The sequence below is a fragment of the Halichoeres trimaculatus genome, unplaced genomic scaffold, assembly GCF_033239565.1.
Source record: "Halichoeres trimaculatus isolate MK-OKI-2021-1 unplaced genomic scaffold, fHalTri1.1 fHalTri1_scaffold_3, whole genome shotgun sequence".
NCBI classification, from domain to species: Eukaryota; Metazoa; Chordata; class Actinopteri; order Labriformes; family Labridae; genus Halichoeres; species Halichoeres trimaculatus.
Window position 1 is genome coordinate 8850173 of NW_027437181.1, and position 20957 is coordinate 8871129.

General features: G+C 41.0%; 1 protein-coding gene across 2 annotated transcripts in view; it reads right to left on the minus strand.

The window, feature by feature from the left end:
• Positions 1-2703: 2703 nt before the first annotated feature.
• large2 (LARGE xylosyl- and glucuronyltransferase 2) overlaps positions 2704-20957 on the minus strand; it is a 116573-nt gene continuing 98319 nt past the window's right edge. For both annotated transcript variants that reach the window (XM_074666485.1, XM_074666486.1), the window contains 10 exons: positions 17972-18143; positions 16437-16541; positions 16221-16333; positions 12430-12555; positions 11203-11358; positions 10585-10748; positions 8646-8924; positions 8287-8437; positions 8004-8195; positions 2704-7275 (listed from right to left, as the gene is read on the minus strand). In XM_074666485.1, coding sequence (XP_074522586.1) covers positions 7078-7275; positions 8004-8195; positions 8287-8437; positions 8646-8924; positions 10585-10748; positions 11203-11358; positions 12430-12555; positions 16221-16333; positions 16437-16541; positions 17972-18143 — 1656 coding nt within the window. In that variant the 3' untranslated portion in view covers positions 2704-7077. The remainder of the gene's footprint in view (positions 7276-8003; positions 8196-8286; positions 8438-8645; positions 8925-10584; positions 10749-11202; positions 11359-12429; positions 12556-16220; positions 16334-16436; positions 16542-17971; positions 18144-20957) is intronic.

The window sequence follows — 20957 nt, forward strand, 5'->3', positions numbered from 1 at the left end:
TTGGCCTACATGCAGAAGGCAGACTAATAATTGATAAGGTGTTGCTAAGAGCCCTGGAGGGATGAAGAGGATGTATTTCTGTGTCTGTGAAGAGGCTGCTGGAGGAGAGGGTGATGTCAGGTTTCATGATGTTTTAGAGGAAGGGAGAATGATGAGGCTGTTGCATGTATAGAAACGCAGCCCTGAAGAGAAGCTCTCTGTGAATGTATCATATAGAGTAGAAGACGGCAAAGAGATTTCATGATTGTCAGAGCTACAGAAGACATATTTTACGCAGAGCTGGACGGAGCTGTACCAAATGTTCTTGGAGGGTTTCAGTTCATTAATAAGCTCAACAAAATCTCTGTTTTTAAATTTGTCTGGTTTCCTCCTACAGTCCAGCTGCTCTCAGCAAGCTTTGAGAGTCACAGTCAAGCCCAAATCTAACGCCTCCATATGACCTTCAAGAGCTCACAAGACCATCTGACATAAGGTTGCTTTGTAGAGATACTAACAGCTTGTGACTGCTGATGCACACAAGATTAGGTTCCATAGAAGAGCTTTAAAAGAGGATCTACAAAGATTTTATTTTACTTTTTGTACATCCTATTTTTTATTTGTACTTTGCCTTGGGGAGCTGGAAAAATGAATCTGACAGATTTTGTAAAAAAAAAAAAAAGTTTACGTTTTTCCATACTCTGGCCAGAGTCAGCTTTGACAACAGTGGTGGTGATGGTGCTCATGGTAAACAGTCTTCATGAGCCCCGTTTCCCCAGCGATCCAGTACGGATCAGTACAAAATCTTCTTTGCGTTTCCACAGCCAAACATGCCCTTCTTGGTAGGTGGCGTGTGAGCCAGATGCTGGTAGCTGCGTCAGCTATAGCGTGATGGCATAGCAGCGCAACACAGCGTACTCTGCTTATAAATCCAATGAAGAAGTAAAAAACAACATAGTAAACAAAGAGCAACAATTGAAGATATCTAGCAATTTGTGGGACGGTACGGGTCAGTAATTCGGGGACCTGTCCTGGTTTTAGTCAAAGGAAATGTCACAAAATGTATGCTGTATCAAGATGAACAAAACTGAACCGCTTGGTGGGGGTTTTTGTTTCCATGACACACCTGGGTTACAGGTAAGTGACCGGGCTAACATTGCTAACACAGTGAACCTGATTCAGGAATGCCTTGATTTCATTTTCTGTAATCCTACAATTTCATTTAGCAGACGGTTTTGTCCAAAGCGCATAGCACAAGCAAGATTTTAGACAGAAGGGTCTGTCTGATTAGCCACACAGTGGAGGATGTATCATGGATTTTTTATTGTCCAGCAAAAACAAAATATACATCGCCAGAACTTTATCATCAGTGAAGTTTTTATGTGCCAGCCGACCCATACCGTCCTGGGACAGTACAGATTGGTAATTTACAGACTTTTCCCTGTTTTAATCAACGGAAATGCCAAAAAATGTGTGCTGTACCAAGATGAACTGAACCGCTCAGTGGAAACCTATCGATTGAAGTGAGGTCCCCTAAAAAACTGCTCCCCCTGGTGACTGGCTGCAGTATGGGTAAAAAAAATCCAGCTCTCCAGCCATTCCAGATGGGCTGTGGTCAAAATTAAAAAGATTTAATACACCTGGTAGAAATGTTTCTTATATCCAATTGTTGAGGTGAATTTAAGATAACGGTTGGCTGCCTTGTATTCAAGTCCTCTTTTTTTCTGATTTTTTTTTTCTTTTCATAGTTATAAGAGGTTAGAAATTAGGTTTATGTCACATTTAATGATGATTGACAGCTGCCGTTCTTATGTATTTTTTTCAGGGATTGTAAAAGAGATTAAGAGAAAAAAAAAAAAAAAAAAACGTATTATTTTGTCACCTGGCTTCACTCAGATTCTCTCTGAGACCCTCATAGCTTCTACTGCGTAGATTCTGGCTGCACAATGCCTCTGATGAGGGTATTTTGGCTTCAAAACTGTACAATGGTAAAAGGTGGAGCCACGCTGTCCACTCTATATACAGTCTATGGTGGAGACGGGGTTATTCAAAGCCACTTCTGGCCACAGGTGTCACTGCAATCAATACTTAATGGGTAGTCCTCACAAAGATTTTAAAGACAAAACTTTACTGCTTCACAGAACACAACAAAGCTGTTAATATGCATCCAAACTATAGACCTGTGTCCACGTTAGAATTTAGGGAGATGCACAGACTTCAAATTATGCAGGAAGAACATAAAGCTGAATAACAGACATGATGAACTACTTTCATATATGAGGTTCTTAGTAGAAGTGTAATTATCCCGTTGGTTGCCTCTTCAAACACTCACACTGACGTTCTGTTCAACATTTCCATGGAAAAGTCGTTTTTAATTAAACCCACTTTGAGAAAATTCTCATCTCTGACTAAACACTCGCACTTTAACAGGATGAAAACTCTCCAGAGACGTTTGTGTTCATACAAAATAATTTGGTTTGTGTTTGAAATTTTCTTTGGACCAATTACACACATGGAAGATTCATACTGGCTTAACCCACTGAGCCTGGCAGACATTATAAAATCCAGAAATGTTATTTGGCCTGCAGGGGTGAGAGGTCTCAGTAATCCTCAAATGACATTAATTTGACGGGAAGTCTGCAGGAGAAAGTTTAGCTGAGTGTTTTCTGACTTTGTGTACAAACACAAATATAAAATACAGCAGGCAACATGGTTAAAAAAGGGCAGATTTATTTAAAGCACTTACATAGAAAAATATGATTGATTTGAGTCAACAATAATAAATAGAGTGCCTGACTTCCCCCAGGCCCTGTCGGAACAACAGTACAATCAATATCCAGTTTCACAATACAGCAAAGGCACTAGCATTTACCACAATCAACAACACGTCAATGGAGGCGGTGCAGATGGTGGGAGGTGGAGGGAGGCAGCGGGGGGGATCGGCTCTTCGCGGCACACTCATGCCTTCCCACGCCACCTTTGTGCGAGCCAGCAGTTGACACACACACCAACACTCAGGATCCAACGGCCGATCATGGCACTCAGTTACTCCGTTTCTTCTTCTGACGTTACTCTGCAGAAAACAATTTGAATGTTCAACTTTTTCCTGCTTGCCTTTTGTCGAAACACGGGAGGGGAATCATGAATTAACAAAAACATGAACAAAAAGAGAGGAAGAGGAGAGTTAAGGTGACTGATGAGGTGGTCATACTGATGTCATATTTGAGCAGTTGATCAAAATCAAAAGAATTGGGATCATTCTTTGGGGAGCATGAATAGACACTAAATTGTTTTCAAATCTGGTCAAAAACATTTAGAACAATTTTTCATGAGTGGAAGTCATGGTCCACCAATTTATGATCTTTATGTGAAGAAGAGTAGCACATAATCATACACGGCTTGATCTCTGGGGACTAAGGTAGTCCACTCTCTGAACTTAACCGTAACTTTAAATCATCTCCACAATCAAACACCCATCCTCAGAAAAATAAACAAATGGAAATTTAAGTCCAACTGAAACAACAATGTGAAAGCAAAATCTGCTGCAGTACCTCAAATGTCCACTAGAGGCTGGCTCCAAACACTGGAATAGCCCCTGTAACACCCATAATAAGATGCACATCTTTAAAGCAGCATTACACAAGTTGAAAGCCCGATTTGGAAGAGCAAGTATCAGAATCTCAACAGCTTGAAATCTTTAATATCTGATTTTCATGGTTTCTGATCTTAATGCTTCAACAACCTAAAAAAAGAACATTATTTTCTTTAATCTCTTTATTTCTTGGATGGAAAGTTAAAGGGTTGAAAATTGAATAACTCCATATCCATTGCATCTAAAAAGTGAGAGTTCAAGGATTAAAGAAGAGGTTGTTGAAAGGTTCATATAATAAATTTGGCCCTGTGGTCAGAAAAAAATACTATTTCCCAAACTGTTTAAGGTTTTTATCCAGCTAAAAGCAGTCTGGATGTCTAAAAAACTGGCTTTAAATTCAAAGATTGCTTCTCCTGTATTCAGAATCGTTTCATTTTTGTTTATTATTTTATATTTATCACAAATAATCTTTGGCTTTTAAGCTACAAATAAACATTAAATAAAAAGTGAAAAGCTCACCAGTCCCTCTGCTGTTAAAATAAAAAGTTGTTCCCAAACAGTCAGAAAGCAACATAAAAACACATTTCTGCCACTCTCAGATTAAAAGATTGTCATACTCAATCATAAATAACCTAATCTTAGAGAGGGATTACTTTACATTTTCAGTTGGACTTTAAAATCATAAAGGGTTAAAATGGGGTTCAGTAGATGGCACATATTTATCCAGTGATTTAGACTATCAGAGATGCAAACACAAGAAAGGAAGAGCTTGTCCCATCATCTGTATGCAGCTGCAGCTTCATGGCCCAGCCAGAGTTTAAAAAAACTAAATAATATCAATCCCTCTTTCAATACCACGTCTCCAGAAATGAACTCCAGGTCTCCAAACACTGATTGGTTTCTTTAAATCTGACCTTTAACCTGCACATTGTGCTTGCATGGAAACAGTCGCATTACAACAAAGATGTGACACTGCAAGTTCAAATAAAGGGAAATTAATGCAATTTTCATTAAACTAATAGACACAAAACTTTTTTTTTTTTTTTTTTACAAAAAATTCTTCTGATAAATCATTTATAATCCAGATTAAACATGATGATGTCTGTCTGCAGAGAGTTTGCTCTCTGTCTGCATTTTCTGTTTTTTCTCATTTTGGAGATTTTATGCTTTTCATTTGATTCCTGCAGTAATGTTGAGTTCTCTGCAGGTCCCTGTCTCTTTGCTCTGCTCTCTGTATGTCTGTCTGCAACAGGCCTAGCTGTTCACAGCTCCTCATTTTACATCATTTCCAGGTTTTCGAAAATAATGGTTGATTAGCTGATTAGTCAGAAAGATGCAAAATAAAGGTTTTTAAGCACAATGGCAGCCTTCAGGATCATATTTCGTCTTTATAAAAAGGCGAAAGTTGCGAATTGATGGGGGGTTTATTATAATTATTTGAGAACAGAAGGAAATCTTGTGCCTGACTCAGACTTTCATTTGGCTAGAAACAAAGAAAGATCACTCAACGGTGTTGACTATCAAGAAAAAAACCGAGACTGAACATTGAAGCTTTGAGCCTCGTTATGCTAGCTAAATAATATAGAAATCTGAGATCCAGATCCAGTTCTAGATTTAATACATACTGGATCATCTTTTTCAAATAAAAAAGGGTCAGTAGAGTTTGGAACGGGTTGGATCACTAAAGCCTGATCTTGTTTGCGTTTCCACAGCAAACCGCACCCCCTCTTGGTAGGAAACGTGTAAGCCTGATGCCGACAGCCAAGCAATGGCGTAATGGCTCAGCAGCGTAACACAGTGTACCCCACCAATAGAAAAACAAAAAAATATTTTTTCAAAGCTGACTGGAGGTTTTAACCTGACAGAGTTATGTGTTGTTCTTTATTACCACTGTTGCACGGGGAGTGATGACTCTTTCGACCAATCAATGGAGCGAAGTTTTTCTATCTCTGTCTTCTGAGGCTGGATCGGTATGTCTGGCACCCCAACAGATGGGTTCCAAAAAGTGGGACAAGAGAGGTTGGTAATTTAGGGACCTGTCTCGGTTTTAGTCAAAGGAAACGCCATAACTGAACCACTTGGTGGAAACGGGGCTTAACTGTTGATTTGTTGTCCAGACAGACATAAACATAATGGGTACATCTTACAGAGATGGTTAAGAGCCTGTTCCAGTTCTGCTTATCTTGGGACAGTTACTGATAAGGAGGCTGGGACAGAGAGCAGGACAGAGAGACAGCAGGCAAGATTAAGTGCAATAAAACAAAGAAAGTGGCGTCATCCTGCATGTACAGAAGTCTGGACAGTCAGAAAGTCATCATCTCTCTTTTTTTCTTCTTACTTTATATTTATGTTGACTGACCACAGCTACTCTTTCCATCCCTTCTGCCCTCATGGTATCTCCTGGTTCAGTTGGGTTTTTAACAAGATTCTGAGTTTTTGGACAATTGGAGACTGCTTCACTTCAAAGAACGTGATATTTAAAAGTATCTCAGTATCAAAAATTAAGATGACCAAAGTCAGAACTAAAGGATTCTTTTATAACTCACTCCAGGTGTCAGAGTTGGTCATGTGAGCTGGTCCCATCGGTGATGAAAGATCTGTTATGATGAGAATGACTGATGGGAAAAAAACACCATCAAATGTTCCCTGGTGAAATAAACGTGTACCACCTTAACATGCAAGCAGACACATGATGGAGACAGAGCGAGAATGACTTGTAGAGGAAAGCGTGTTGAAGACAAGCCGTGTGATGCAGCTGGATCATTTCACACTCACACACTCACACACACACACACACTCACACTCAGCACATCCCTGAAGCTCACAGAAAATCTGAAAAAACTCGACCGGGACGTGATGGACTTTCTTTGAAAGAGGTCAGAAAAGATAGAAAGAAAAAATAAACTTTTGCAAAGTTATAATCAAAACTTTGTAAATGTTCGTTACTCATTGGTTCTGACCCACGTTGGAAAAAAATGAGAAACTAAAATATATTTGAATATTTCTGTAGAGATCATGGAAAGTGGTAAGGCTAAAATCTTTCTCCAGTTCGACTGGCCTCACAAGCTCCTCTTTCCCCATAGCGACACAGGTCCGGTCGTGGTCGCATCTTGGCGTGGACGGACCGGTTCTCTCTGTGTCTGCCGGGAAAAGCCCTGATTGTCAGAACAAATTGTACGAAAATGTTCTTTCCTGGCCTTAAAGCTAGTCCGATTGCTGCTCAACCATCACCTCTTTCAGCCCGGTGAGTCCTGCTTTTAGGATAACTCTGTCTCTGTCCGTTTTTTTGGTCTCTGCATCCCGTCCTGTCACCTTTAGGTGGAGCCGACTGGAGAATTAATGCACAGAAGCCCGGAAATGTCCCACGGGGGCTGTAAAGCTTTACTTTCATAGTTTGTGCTGTGCGGCATTAGAAGGCCGCGGCGTGGCTCAGCACATCTGCGCTCTCGGGCCTCAACGGTCAGGATCTGAAGGCTGACGGACTCGCTGCCTCTCAGCGGCTCTGGGGTTTAGATGTTCCTCTGGGCGGTGAGGTACTTTAGAGCAGCCGAGCCGTACTTCCTGGACAAATCCTGGTGGAACTCGTCCTTCAGGGTGTTCAGACAGTTGCGGTAGCTGGAGCTGGAGCGGAACTTGGAGATGTCGAAGCTGGGAGCGTGGGGCATGTGGATCATGAAGGCGTTGGGGAGAACCATTAGGTCGTACTCCTGAGAAGGAACAGACACAGAAATTTGGGACCAAGAACATGGAAAAAAAATCATATGATAGTTTTCAAATTGGGTGCTAGCTTTAGATGTTTTGGGCCTAAATCAATCAAAAGCTCCCAAACTTTTCCTACTGGGACTCCCAAAACGGTGGTGTTAAGACCTGGGACCCCCTGCTGCAGGATACACTGACAGACCAATCCTACATGCACATATTGCTGTGTGTATCCTGGTTTAGTTACCTCAGGGGTCTTCAACAAAGAAATGTGAAAACAGTTCAAATATTTTACAACTGCAAAAGGGGTCCTGGCCCATTTTAGACACCACTGATCTACCGTATTCACTGGATTATAAGTAGCATCAGTCAAACCATGCATCGTGAAGGGGAAGAAAATACTTTTGGAAATGAGACAGTAAAATATATCTAATAATAGTTATTTTTTCCGCCCCTGACTAGCTCAGATAATTGATTTTGATCAAAAAGTAAAAAAAACTTTTATAACCCACAGAAGGCATTGGTCTCTTTATAACCAGCGGATACTATTGACAACACTGAGATCCCACAGGTTTTGTTTTTAATTCTTTTTTTAATTTTTTTAGTACAACAGCTACCTTCATTTATTTATTTATTTATATCATTTTGTGACAGTGTTGTTCACATTTATATCCTGGATCCAGTAAGACAAAAATGTCCTGTAGTATGCAAAAGTCTCATCACCCTGCAGACGTACCTGTGCATCCAGCTCCATAACATGGGACACCTTATTCCAGCCAAAGCCCACAAAGCGCTGGTCATACTCTGGACAGTCTCTTCTCACCACAACGTACGGCTCAAAGTCTGGCTCCCAGTCCACCTTATACGGCGTGGTGGCTGTTCGCCATTTGGCATAGTTGGTTGGGGCATGACCTTTAGGCCACACATGGTACCTGAAAGAGCAGGGAAAGGAAATAATTGAATTTAGGGTTTCTAATCTGCCTTTTATCCCATGTATTTATCATTCACTTCTGGTCCAGGTACCTGAAGGTGTAGAGAGTCCCCATGTCCAGCATAGAGAGCAGCTCAGCTTTGGATTTGGGGAAGGACAGACGGTAACGGAGTGTCTCAAAGGCTGGAACCACCAGAGCCTTCTTAGTGTGAGCCATGTCCAGCTGCACCACAGTCCTCCTGCAAAGAACACAGGTGATCACAGGTGAACTACAGCTGGTTTAAAGTGATCCAGACTAATTCTTGGGTCTTGATTCTGTACTAGTTTTACTAAATGTTACAGTCTAAAAGAGTAAAACATAGTGAAGAAAGTTTTGCAGAGTGTTTTTATCATTGAGACCTGTTGCTCAGCAGAGATTCAGGGTTGTTTTGGTGTGATCAACTGTACCTGAGGTAATCATAGAGGCCATACATTGGGAGGAAGTCCACATCAGTCAGGAACACATATGGCGTGTTGGCGTTCTTCAAAGCTATGTTCCTCACCAGGTTGACGGGGTAGAACTGGCCTTCTTTGTACACAATGTGGTAGCCTACGTTCTTACGGTTCTTCAGGACTTCAGAGGCTTGAGCGTAACGAAGGAACTGCTGTGCCTCAGCGTCGGACATGTAGAGCGCCAGGCTGATGGGGCCCTCCCAGTGCTTGCAGATGGCCTCCAGCATCTGCAACCTGCACGGGCGAAAAAACAAGAGTCTGAGGGAGGAGATGGTCAAGGCCTCCTACATGCAAACAGAGCTACAAGCACTTTGAAACTACTCTGACAACATTATTCTACTAAATATAGCATCTCAAATAGAGTTCATTAGAAAAAAAAACCTGGTGAATGAAGTCTAAGAAGAACTGATTTTCATACAATCTAAAGCCGCGTTTCCACCAAGCAGTCCGGTTCAGTACGGTTTGGCACAGTTTGGTATGGTTGAGCCTGATCCTGTTTGCATTTCCACAGCAAACTGTGCCCCCTCGTGGCAGGCAACATAAGCTGGATGCCGAAAGACGTATCCGTTCAACAATAGTGTGACACCATAGCAGCACGACACAGTGTACCCCACTAATAAATCCAACGAAGAAGAAAAACAGGACACAGTAAACAAAGAGCATAGATGGAAGACATGCAGCATTTCGTCTTCTTTGTGATTGGCCCTTTAATACAAAGTGCAATCGAGATTTGTTTCAGAAAACACTGTGTGCCGCCAGGAGAGATACAGCCGCCGTCGCATGGTAAATGCAATGGTAATGGTAAATAAGACAGTTAGGCTCAAGAGTCCACCATCACTACAAAATGAATCACAGAATTTGTGTTCAGCAGAGAAAAACACATCTTTCTTCTCATCACTAAACTTTGTTAGCAGCTGTGGCGTTGTCATAGAAACTTTGACGTGCTATAAATTAATCCAGTTTCGTCCGACCTGGTCAGGAAGCTAAGAAATAGCATTTAGCAATAACCTATATTGATGCTAATGATCTCATTTTAAAGAGTGGATTACAATCAGGCGTATATCTAGAAGGGAGGCTTATTCAAGATCACAGAGAAATTCCTCACAGCTCCTATAAGCTGTTCAGTTTTAATCCACTCCCAAACCCTACATATGAAAAAAAAAACAGTATTTGCAGAGCTGACCTGATGTGGCAGAAATTTAAACATTAAAACTTTCAGCTTTCAAAATTCTGGGTATCAGATTATTTTCAGAAAAGCAGAGTTTTAAACTGCTGGAGGAAAAATGAAAGCATACTCCCATGACAAGCAACTCCTGAGCTCTGCCAAGTTAAATTCTGAGTCTGAAGTGCAAAAAGTAGAAGCCAAAAACTAAGTTCAGTAATAATCTGACACTCATCTTCGCGGCTATGTAAAGCCTGAGGGGAGCTGTGGATTCAGACAACGGTTCTTGGGCTGTTTTTTTCCAAAGTAACATTCAAATTATTCCTTTCACACGAGCTGCAAACATTAAAACCAAACACTAACAGCTGCTTAAGAAAAGCTGAACTTTAGTTTCTGAGTCTTGAATGATTGAATAAGTCGATAATATAATAGAATAACTGCAGTGAATAGTTTCAGCCTGCAGCGATAAGAGGGGCTGTAATTGCTGCAACAATCCCCAGGAACAAGAGCCCAAAGTAAAACTGCCAAAACTGTTTTTTTTGGCAGCTGACAGACTGGAGTGATAAAAAATACAAGTGGTATCACTGGGTGAGTGTTTCACCAGGTGTTTTGAATGAGGGTAAAAGTGTTTAAGTCAGAGTGGGATGGTTTCATGGAAGCTGTAAAGTCTGATGCTAAGCCATGATTTTACTTTCTGTGATGGATTGGATGCAATCGGAGCTGATTCGGTACCTGTCCATAGAGAGCTGAGCCACCAGCGTGATGTCCGTGTCATCTTCAGTGGGCGTGTACTCATACTGCAGGAAGTAAAGGTGAACCCTGTGAACTGTGAGCCGCTCCCGGCGGAAGTCGTAACATTGATCATCCTCGTCCAGCTCCTCCAGAGCCGTTTGGAGCTGAGGAGACACACAGAGACACAGCTTGGGGTGAGGAGGAGAGCTCAGAAATCCAAGCTTGCATTGTGTTACTGCAACAGCAACATTTAAAGCACTGCTTTCTGCCAAGTAGAGTGATTTTTTTATTGGATTCCTTCCTCAAAGTGTTCATGTGATAATATGGAATCATGCCAAGAGTTAAGAGATATGTGTTAGCCTTCGAAATCAATAATGACCTGAACAACTCAGATTTATTTCTCGCTATGCAGCATAATAAAGATGATAACACTCCAGTGAATGCATTCTGCGAGACAATAAAAGAAGCGGATTATAAAAGTGGAGCTGGAGGACAGTAATTAACCAATCGATCAGAGTTGTAAGGTATAATCTAAGGAGTCACACAAACAGAGTCTAAGCAAGAGATTTGGGATTTGTGTTTTTGTTCTGTGAGTGTGTTTTTATAAGCCTGTCTCACCTGCACACTGTCTGGACTGGCCTGACTCGGGCAGCCAAACAGCTCCCGTCTCAGCAGGTTGCCGTCGTACTCCAAGAAGGTCAGGTAGAGGTTCCTGAAGAACTCTACGTGTTTGTTTTTCACTCGCAGCTTCTTTGGAGAGTTCCAGTGGATCACCTGAAGTCACAACAGGAGGGAGACTGTTTATTTACCGCTGCAGGGGCTGGGCTGGAGGTTCAGTCTGCACAACATTTCTCAAATTCAATGCAATTTTCCTTCTTTTCAGGAATGGGAACCCATGTTTGGTAGTGTTTGAGTGATTGTACTGTTTTACATCAAGGCCGTCAAGGACCAAACGCAGCTGGAACACACTGCAAAGGAAGCTAACGCGTTGCAAAAAGGCAAAACAACTGTTTTTAAAACAAACATGCAGCAAGTACCAAAACAAAACTTAAGTCAAAAACACTTTATTAGGCAACTTTTCAGACCCCTCTAGTGACTTTTTTGTTTTCTTCAAAAAAAGCGTCAAGCGACAAATCTAACCACTTTTCTGGAGTTTGATGACTGATGTGAAAGTATGCCTTGATCTTTCCCTGCTACTTTTCTACAAGCAGCAGGTGCTGCCATGTAAAAATATTTACATTGTTTTTTTTGTTTTGTTTTTACACTTTTAGTATCTCCCACACTATACAGTCTAAAAAATTAACCCTCTTACAGCATCAATGACTTATTTATTTTTGGACAAAAGTCGCTAGAGGGGTCAGAAGAGTTGCTAAATATAGAGAAAAAGTTGCTAAGTTGGCACTTCTTCCTCTGTCCATCTCCCTGCTTTTGAATGTGCAGCGTTTCTGAATATGATGCGAGTTTATGGTTATGCATGTAGTTTCAGTCATTGCAGGGCATTTGGCCCTTGTCGGCCACCAACTTCCTGCTTTAAAGGCATCAAAAAATTTAAAACAGAAGGGACATCCAGAACATCCAGCTGGATTTCTGACTTGAAGGAAAAAGTGTGAAAAAATCTGGGGTTAAGATTTCAGTTGTTGTGATATTTTTGGGTGTCTGTCTTTGCATGTGTGAGAATAGGAAGTGTGTGTGAGTGTGTGTGTGTGTTTGTGCAACAGCAGCTCTGTTACAGGGCCAGACTGAACCCTGACAGCGCCTCTTGAGGACAGTGTCAGCTCTTTGAGCTCTTTGCCCTCACAGTGCATCTTAGTCTCTTTGTGTGTGTGTGTGTGTGTGTGTGTGTACCTTCAGGTCAGACACCTCGGTGTAGCACTGCTCGGAGCGGGTGTGATCAGACAGCTGAACATTCCAGAAGCAGGGCAGCTGGTGCACCAGAACTGGGTTCTGCTTGATGAAGGCGTTGAAGATGTCCTGCAGAGAGACGGACGGACAGATTTAACAGCAGCTCTGTGATTGTTCTGTCACTGACACAAAAAATGTTTGTTTGGAGGCAGGATGAGTCAGAAGAAAAGAGAAATATTGTGTCTTTGCTGGTTCTATGGCAACCTTTGCTTTGATTTCAGAGCCTGTGTGATCATTTACAAAGGCAAGCTCAGAGAATAGAAGATGCATCAGGGTTGCTAGCTGATGTGCAATAAACACAATATCTCCCTGATCCATAAATGTATAAAAACTAAAAGCACCAAACCACAGAAATACAGCACAGATCAAAGAGTAACCTTGGATTCATCTCGTCATCAGCTCTACAGTACAGTCCATTTTAACAGAGAGCTGCTGTGCAATCTGTGAGATCTATGTGCAGTTTAGAAATGATTGGGAATGGATTCATGTGCTCAGTGTACATAAATGATCACATCCATCCATTTGATTTACTGTTTATCCCACAACAGTGAATGATACATCAATGAAAGGTGAACTTTTTTTTTTTTGTAGCTAACACATTCCATAAAATGACTAGGTTGTCCTTAATCAAAGCAAAAAAAGATAGCATTTTTTAATGTCAGTGCCGCGAAAAAACTCTTTGCTGTAACTTAAGTTGTATTGAAATGTCACGAGGACATTAAAAACAAAAAAAAAATTATAAATGGGACAAATATTTACAGAGAACTTTTCTGAAACATGATTTTGAATAACTTTTGTTTTATCTCAAGAGGGAAGAGGACTAATGCAACTAGAGCAACTACCCCCGTCATGGCGCTTCAGAACAATCCAGAAGCCTGTCTCAAGAAGGACACCACTGGACACAATTAGTGATTCACGTGTTCAGAAAGTCACCATCGGTGCAGACTCACTGGTGGACAGTTTTACAGCCCTCTACCACTTCAAATGGCAGACCCTTTGCATGAACGTGCAAACAGAAGGATAGTGGGTAGGGACAGTGTGTAGCGGCCAGTTTGGATAAAATCCAGGGTTTGCGATGGCTGTGACACACCTCGGACAGATCTCCAGTCCATCACAAGGCTAAGGGCAATTTGCAGTGGTCATTTAACCTGACAGGCGTGTCTTTGGTCTGTGGGAGAAACATGTATTTTACAGACTGAGTGACAGTGATGGCTTGGCAACACGCTGGAATGACGCTTTCTTTGTGAGCTGTGATGCACATCGGACAAAAAGCAGGAATGAAAAAGCTGTTAGCTGCTGGCAAATGAAGTGTCATACAGTGAAGTATGTGCACAGCCAGTTAGACAAACTGACAGCTAACATGGCTCTTTGCTGTCATAACCCAACAAAAGGTTGGGCCAAAGCTCTGGACGAAGGTTAGCATGTTGGTTTCTTCTTTTCATGCTTGTTGATAAATTCAGAAAAATCCCATCCTTGGTTGCACCGCTGACTTACACCATCATTTGGGTCTCTCTACTTCAAGCAAATCAGCATAAAATATTGGAAGTTAGCAGAGTTTGTGGATTCTGGCGCCCCTGTGGCCAAACAATACAACATGTAGTTCTACATAAAACTCACGTAATCTTGGATAGGGCAGAAATTTTAGATTCAGCTGTATTTTTGGTCACATTTCCTCTTTAATTTGAGTCAAAGTGTCTCCTTCAATTTATTCTCAGAAATTGTTTTTCACGTATGTTCCGAGTTAGCAATCTATAACATTTCCCCCCCTTATAACACATCTTATTGTTTCATATCTCAATGCAATAATTAACTCTCCTTCTGATGTAAAGTTGCTGTGCAAGGAAATATCATTACACTCACATATTTAAAGTTACAGAAGAATGATCCTTTCTCCAAGTCAAGTAAAAAGAAAGTGCTCATTGTGTGGACACTTTGGCTCTCTTTTTAGTCTCTGGCTTCAAATAAAAGGGTTAAGGACATAATAAAAGGGCTGTGTTTCACTTTTACGAGGGTCTTTAAATGCACCTGGATGAACAGTTTACAGCTCTCTGAACTACTTCCTCATCTTTGGTGATGAAGAGTTGACCCAAACTTTCAAACGTCTTAATATAAATTTGCAGAACAGATCACTAAACTTGGAGTTGAAGACACAGAGCAGCAAAAAACAGTTTTAAACAGACTTCTTCCAGAGAGCTGATTGAGATCTTTGGGTTAAATTATTACGACACAGTAAGAGATGTTATTTTCAGACAATTAATGGACTGCAGTGTTTCTAGCCCCACCTTCTGGGGTCAGATCGGTATGTCTGACACTCCAACAGAAAGGTACCAAAAAGTGGGACGCTACAAGTTGGTCATTATGGGACCATTCCTGGTTTTAGTCAAAGGGAATGCCACGAAATGCGTGCAGTACTGTGAAGAACCGAAACTGAACCACTTGGTGGAAATGAGGCTCTTGTTCTCACATCACACCTGTTGCAGGTAAGTAAACAAGCTAACACTGCTAACTCAGTGAGCCTGATTCAGAAATGCTTTGATTTTTTTTGTCTGATAAGATGTACAGTATAGTAATTATTATTCTGCAAAGATTAGACTGACTGATTGTTCTTTTATCAAACTATTCGCCCTGGCGAGCCAAGGACACCAGCAGCTAAATCTGCAACCAGTACCATGGGCTAAGCTAACAGCACTCTGACAACGATCAGCCTACATCAAACAAATTCTAAAACTACAAGTATTTCTAAATCAGGAGCTATTTTGAGGGTTATATATTTCCTTATAGGGCCACTGAAAAGGAAGGATTAGAGCTTGGGAGTGAAATGCACTGAGTGGTTGAGGCCCCGGAACTGAACGTAAAGAATTGTAGCTTCAATTCGGTGTCTGCACATCAACTGATGAGCTGAACCAGCACCCAGAATCTGATCATTCTTATCTAGATGAACTAAGGGATAATACCCGACGACATGTACATTATCAGAAATGAATAGATGTGGAGGCGTGAACCTTTAAACATGAAGTGGAGGACGGTTGCTTCCGCTTGAGTGCATCCAGAGGGTGATGCAATCCACAGATAGTTTCCTAAACAATGTTTTTTGCAAGAAATATTATTCACCATTCACTCTGATCATTAAATAAACTGTGAAATAAGATATGTAAATGTATGTTCTGAGTTTCTGTTGCCGCGGTTACCACCAAGCGATTAAGCCAGCGCCATAATCAGGCAATTTGACCAGAAATTTTTTATTGGTGTCCTACAACACTTTTTAATGGACACCATGCAGCCAATTAGAATCAAATATATTCAACCAAAACATGTTTTAAACCTTTTTAAATGCCAGAGCACAGCAGGTGTCTTCAAGGTTAGATCTCACCGACCTTCACCACAAACAGAACTTAAAGATGCTCCCTGCGGGCGCTCCTCAGATGCAGCGCTCACTAAAACAGGACTAACAGAGTTTTATACTACATAAAACCATCTTCAGAGCTCAGCTGTCAGCAGCTCTGAGGCATAAAAATAAAAAACAGACTTTTACTGAGCAGCCTATAAGTGTGACTCGTCTGTTTTATGGTTTCTGTTTCATAAAGCCGACATCTGTCCACACTTTAACGCTTCAGCAGAGACAGACGGCTGTCAGGGCTTATGTTGATGAATCATAATGTTTGTGACCTCTGAACTTTCCTCCTCCAGCCCAGAGTTGAATCACAAACCAAACTTTTGTTTGAGGCGTCTCTCACCTGATCCGCCAGCGATGTACTGAGCATGCTCATGAGCTCTCTCTCCGCTGTCAGCCGCCACATCTGCTCCCAACCGATCCGCCGCAGTCGCTCCAGATAGAGGAGAATAACACCTTGAGGCAAGACGAGAAATAAATCAAACACATGACTCATGTTTTATCTTGTATATGGATGACCTCGCTCTTCAGTGAGGGTCAGGTTAAAAACAGCTGTTACCTGTGTTGAAGCCTCGTCCCAGTGCAGGCCAAGGTTTGTGATTCTTCCACAAGTTCCCCAGGTACCAGTCGCTCTGGTTCTCTACCAGACCGATCACCTGCTTGTCTGCACATGAAAAGAAAGGAACATTTGTCATATAAAGATTATTTTACCAACCTCTGCTTTCAGTTTCACAGACATTTCTGTCTGACAGAAACCTTTTATCTCCATATTTCATCTGTTACATTTTTTCATGAATTGATACATCGAATAGACCAGAATATTATTGGTTTCTTATCTTGAAATCAATAAGACTGGATAGTAGTTTGATAATAAACCATAGTTTTATGATGAGCTTAGAGGCTGTTTCTGTTAATCACAACCACATATTATGTACTCTGTATATTGAGTCCATAATTGGTCAAAAACTTGGCTCAAAACCAACTTTTTCATTAAATAAACAAAGTAAAAACAGGAAGAATATATAATATCGGCAGTTATTATTATTAATTTACAGTCGAATCTAGTTAACTGAGGTTGGATAGAGAAGATACATTTAATAAAACAGTCGTGGACGTTGCTGGTGTTTCAGTGTACACTGTGACCCTGTTAACTGGTGACAACCAGCCGACTATCACTGAAATGTTCAGCTGAAGACACCAGTTACTCCAAAAAAGTGGTTGATCTGTAATGGTCAGAATTTGATAGAAGTTGACTCCATGATATAATATCATTTCTGACAACTGACCACAGAACAACCAGACATTTTACGCTGCTTACAGTCTGAATTTAAAGTTTAACGAAGGATAACTCGTCTGAATGATTGGGGCTATACGCCACTTCCGTTCTCCAAATGCATCTTTATGTTGCAGGTTGGTGGGTGGGGTGTGGCCAATGGGTACCAAATTAGGTACTTTTATTGGTACTGACCAAATTCTGTCTGTTGTGCCGAGTACCAATTCATGTAAAATCAAAAGTTAGCGTGTTGTGACTGTGAGAGAGTGGAAAAAGTCGGTGATTTTCCATGCTGGACATGAACATAGCATTGCAAGTTTATATACTAGGAATAAATATGTTAAACTGAAAAGAATTTAGATTTTATTATTAAAAAAACAATATTCATTACCACGTTAACACACACAAAAGTACTGAAAATTGGTACAGTTGAAAACCGTTACCGAGCATTAGTGCCCATCCCTAAGGATACAAAAGCATTGCTGATGCTTTTTAGCCTCTGACAGACAGATACACACACACAATAGGAAGAATTGTCATATATTTTGAGCCCACTAACATTTTCATCCTGTCCCTTTCATCCTGTTTTAGTCATCAAAGATCCATGTTATCTTGGTATCGTCATGATAAAAAGGGGCATCAACAAAATAATGTTGTCATCGTCCACGAATATGACCCTGCCTGGAAATGCAAAGTGTGTATTTCCATCTGTTGCCTGTTTATCATTCATAGCTTAAATTTCGAGAAGATATTGGACTATAACCACTTTTGACTCCCCCCCCCCTTTTTTTTTTTCAAAGCATGATATAAAGATGTCTCACCTGTGAACTTTCTAAAAATGCCCCAGAGCTCTGCGATGTCTGTGGCGAAGGTGATGTCTGTATCCAGGACGATGACCTTGGACAGGTCGGAGGGCAAAGCTTTGGTCAGCGTCAGCTTCATCAAGCCGTAAATACCTGAGTAATGCTTGTTGGGGATCCACGACACCTCGGACTGAAAGGACAAAACACAAATCTCCAGGTTAATATGAATTCTTCTCTTTATTTTCAGGTGACTGCTGGAGCCAGCGCTGCTCTCTATACATGCGCATTATTCTGAGCGTGGGTTGACACAAAGCATCATTCAGCAGATTCTGGCAAAGCCTCCATGTGTGCTTTCCTTGTCTGAATCTGCAAATAGTGTCTCTTAATTAATTCTCTTGATTCAGAGTAATTGGATCTGCATAAGTGCATCATCTGCAAATGTAATCGGCTTAGAGTCTGGTCTGTTTTCTGCACTTTAATGCCGGTTAATGAAAAGTGTAGAGAGAGGCTGCAGGTCGAAGCATCCGGCGGCACAAAGGACTCATTGTTCAGCACAAAGACTGAGAGGGAGGAGAATGTGATGATGCGACGGAGGGGGCTGCAGGTCGAATCACGCATACACACACACACACAGTTGATCCTTACTTTCCCATCACTGAGCAGAACATTCATCAACGTGGGGTTAAAATAAATCTCTCTGAGGTTTTCTGCTGAAGTGTCACTTAACTTCTGAAAGAAAGTGTTTGAAGAGCTCAGGTGCGTTTTGTTTCTGCAGAGTAAAAATCCATTCACCTCGTTTATGGTCGACTTGTAATCAGCATGAGATTGAGATAAAGATGAGGTGTGCTAGCTGGAATTAGAAAGCAGAGTACTTTGGTAGAGTTAAAGAGGAGGTATTGTGCTTTCTATAGTCTTTATTCTGTCCCTCTGGTGCCCCTGTAGTAGTTTTTCACATTTCATAGTTTAAAAAAATATCTCTATTTTTTCTCCATGGTGTTTTTGAAACCTCTCATTTTAGTTTGTCCGAAACACTTTGTTTTAGCTGCTGGCTTCCTGTTCAACAAACCCCCATTCCCTCTGATTGGTCCACCTTCGGGAGGCCTGTCAAGGGTGGAGCCAGGGCTTTGAACCGGTTTGCAGAATAAAAACAAAAAACAGAAACTTCTATATTGTTGATGTTCTAGAGCAGAATAGGAAGATAATAATAGTCTTCAAGTAATAGATTAGTCGGTTAATACCGGTATTTTTTTTCTGCTTTAAATGTCCTTGCCGTGCAGGCTTTTTTTTGTTCATGTTACTGAAAAATGTTTTTAAAAACCACTGGTCAATAGCCAGGCAAGGTGGCTAAGAGGCAGAGGAAATTTCAGCCACACCCTAGTGACCTAGAGTCCGCTGGGATACGATGCAGATCATTCAGGCACCGTTTACATGACAATGTTTGACCTGCGAACTCAAAAAAATACAGTGGAAAAAAATCAGTGTTTATACGGAAACGCTGAGGGACTGAAAACGCTGCAGTAAGCATGCCAGTCCTGTAAGTGGTGATAAAACTGTAGAGGCACACCCCTCCACAGACCAGATAAAGTCTAGCTGGCAGCTAATAAACAAAACGGGAGAAGTAAAGAAGTGGTGCAACAGATGCATTATTTTCTAAAAAGGCAGTCAGAAGATTCAGTAGATTCAGCAGCACAGGCACAACACTGTAATCTGCTATTGTTACTGTAGTGGTTATCCAGTTAATACATGGCAATTTGAGTCACCACAATGAAAGTGTGATGCGCGAAGCAGAGCATGACGACAGCATTTCCACTGAAAAATCCAACGGTAAGTAAGTTGGGAATAAAAAAGCTAAGGTAGTTTGTTTGTAGGAATGAATCTGTACTTTCTTCTGATATGGAAATAATCAGGAAATCTGCCCTCTGGGTCAGTGGCAAATTTATTTGAATGTCAACTCCTGATAGTGAACTGGTGAAATGTAGCATTTGTTATAGGAAGAACAGCCCATTTAAAAGTGCTAATGCTACACCTACCAATTTAAAGTCCTAAGGCTGACATGGAACTATACTGTTTCATAAATTAAACTTTTAGTTCTTACTGGTTCAAGTATGGAAAAATTTGGGGATGGAACCAAAAAACGTTTGAATACTGTTTTTTGTCTGGAATGAACTAACTGGGAGAACAAATCCTGGTTCAAAGCCCTGGGCGGAGCTCTGGGCAGATCTTGGTGTTTGAAGCCCCACCCTCCAAAGTTTGATTAACTCCTTTAAAAAACTCTTAACCCTTATCATTTCAGCAGGTCTGGTGAAGATCTGGTGCTGTCTATACCCCAGAGTGTTTTGATCAGGTTACGGACAGATTCAGACCATGAGATAGGGATGCAGATTTTCTTTTCTTTTTCGAGATATAGCTTTGCACAAATTGACCTGTCTGTGTGACATTATCATCAATTCGTTTTGATGTTAAAAAAAAAAAAAAAAAAAAGAATTGATTCTCTTATAAAAAACCATCAGGAGAGGTTTGACTAAATTTCTGTACTTATCACACTGCAGGGATTTATGCAATTCTTCTAAACACAGGAATACATACAATGGATTTTCTATCAGCTGAGGACGAAAAGGCTGTTTCATCACAGTAATGGTTAGAGGCTGATTTCAGTTATTAGCACATAGCTTTTTTTACCCTTATAGAATGTCAAATACACTGTAATATGAAAGCTCTAAAAAGACTAGGGGAGAGAAAAGAAACAGTCTGAAATGTTTCTCTCCAACAACGGTCACAGGTTTCCTTTAGAGGGACGTCAACCCTGCTTTCTTCTCCCCTCATTGCCTCTCTCTCTGGTCCTGTCCTCTCTTGTCCCTTCCTGTCCGCTCAGATTAAGGCAGAAAAGCCCAAAAAATAAATCTTATAAAAGATCTTACCTGTCAGACTTTCTAGGGTCTAAGGTCTCATTTTCCATGTGAACTGGCTTAGGTCAGGGCCTTCATGAGGTAATGAAGCAGTGTTT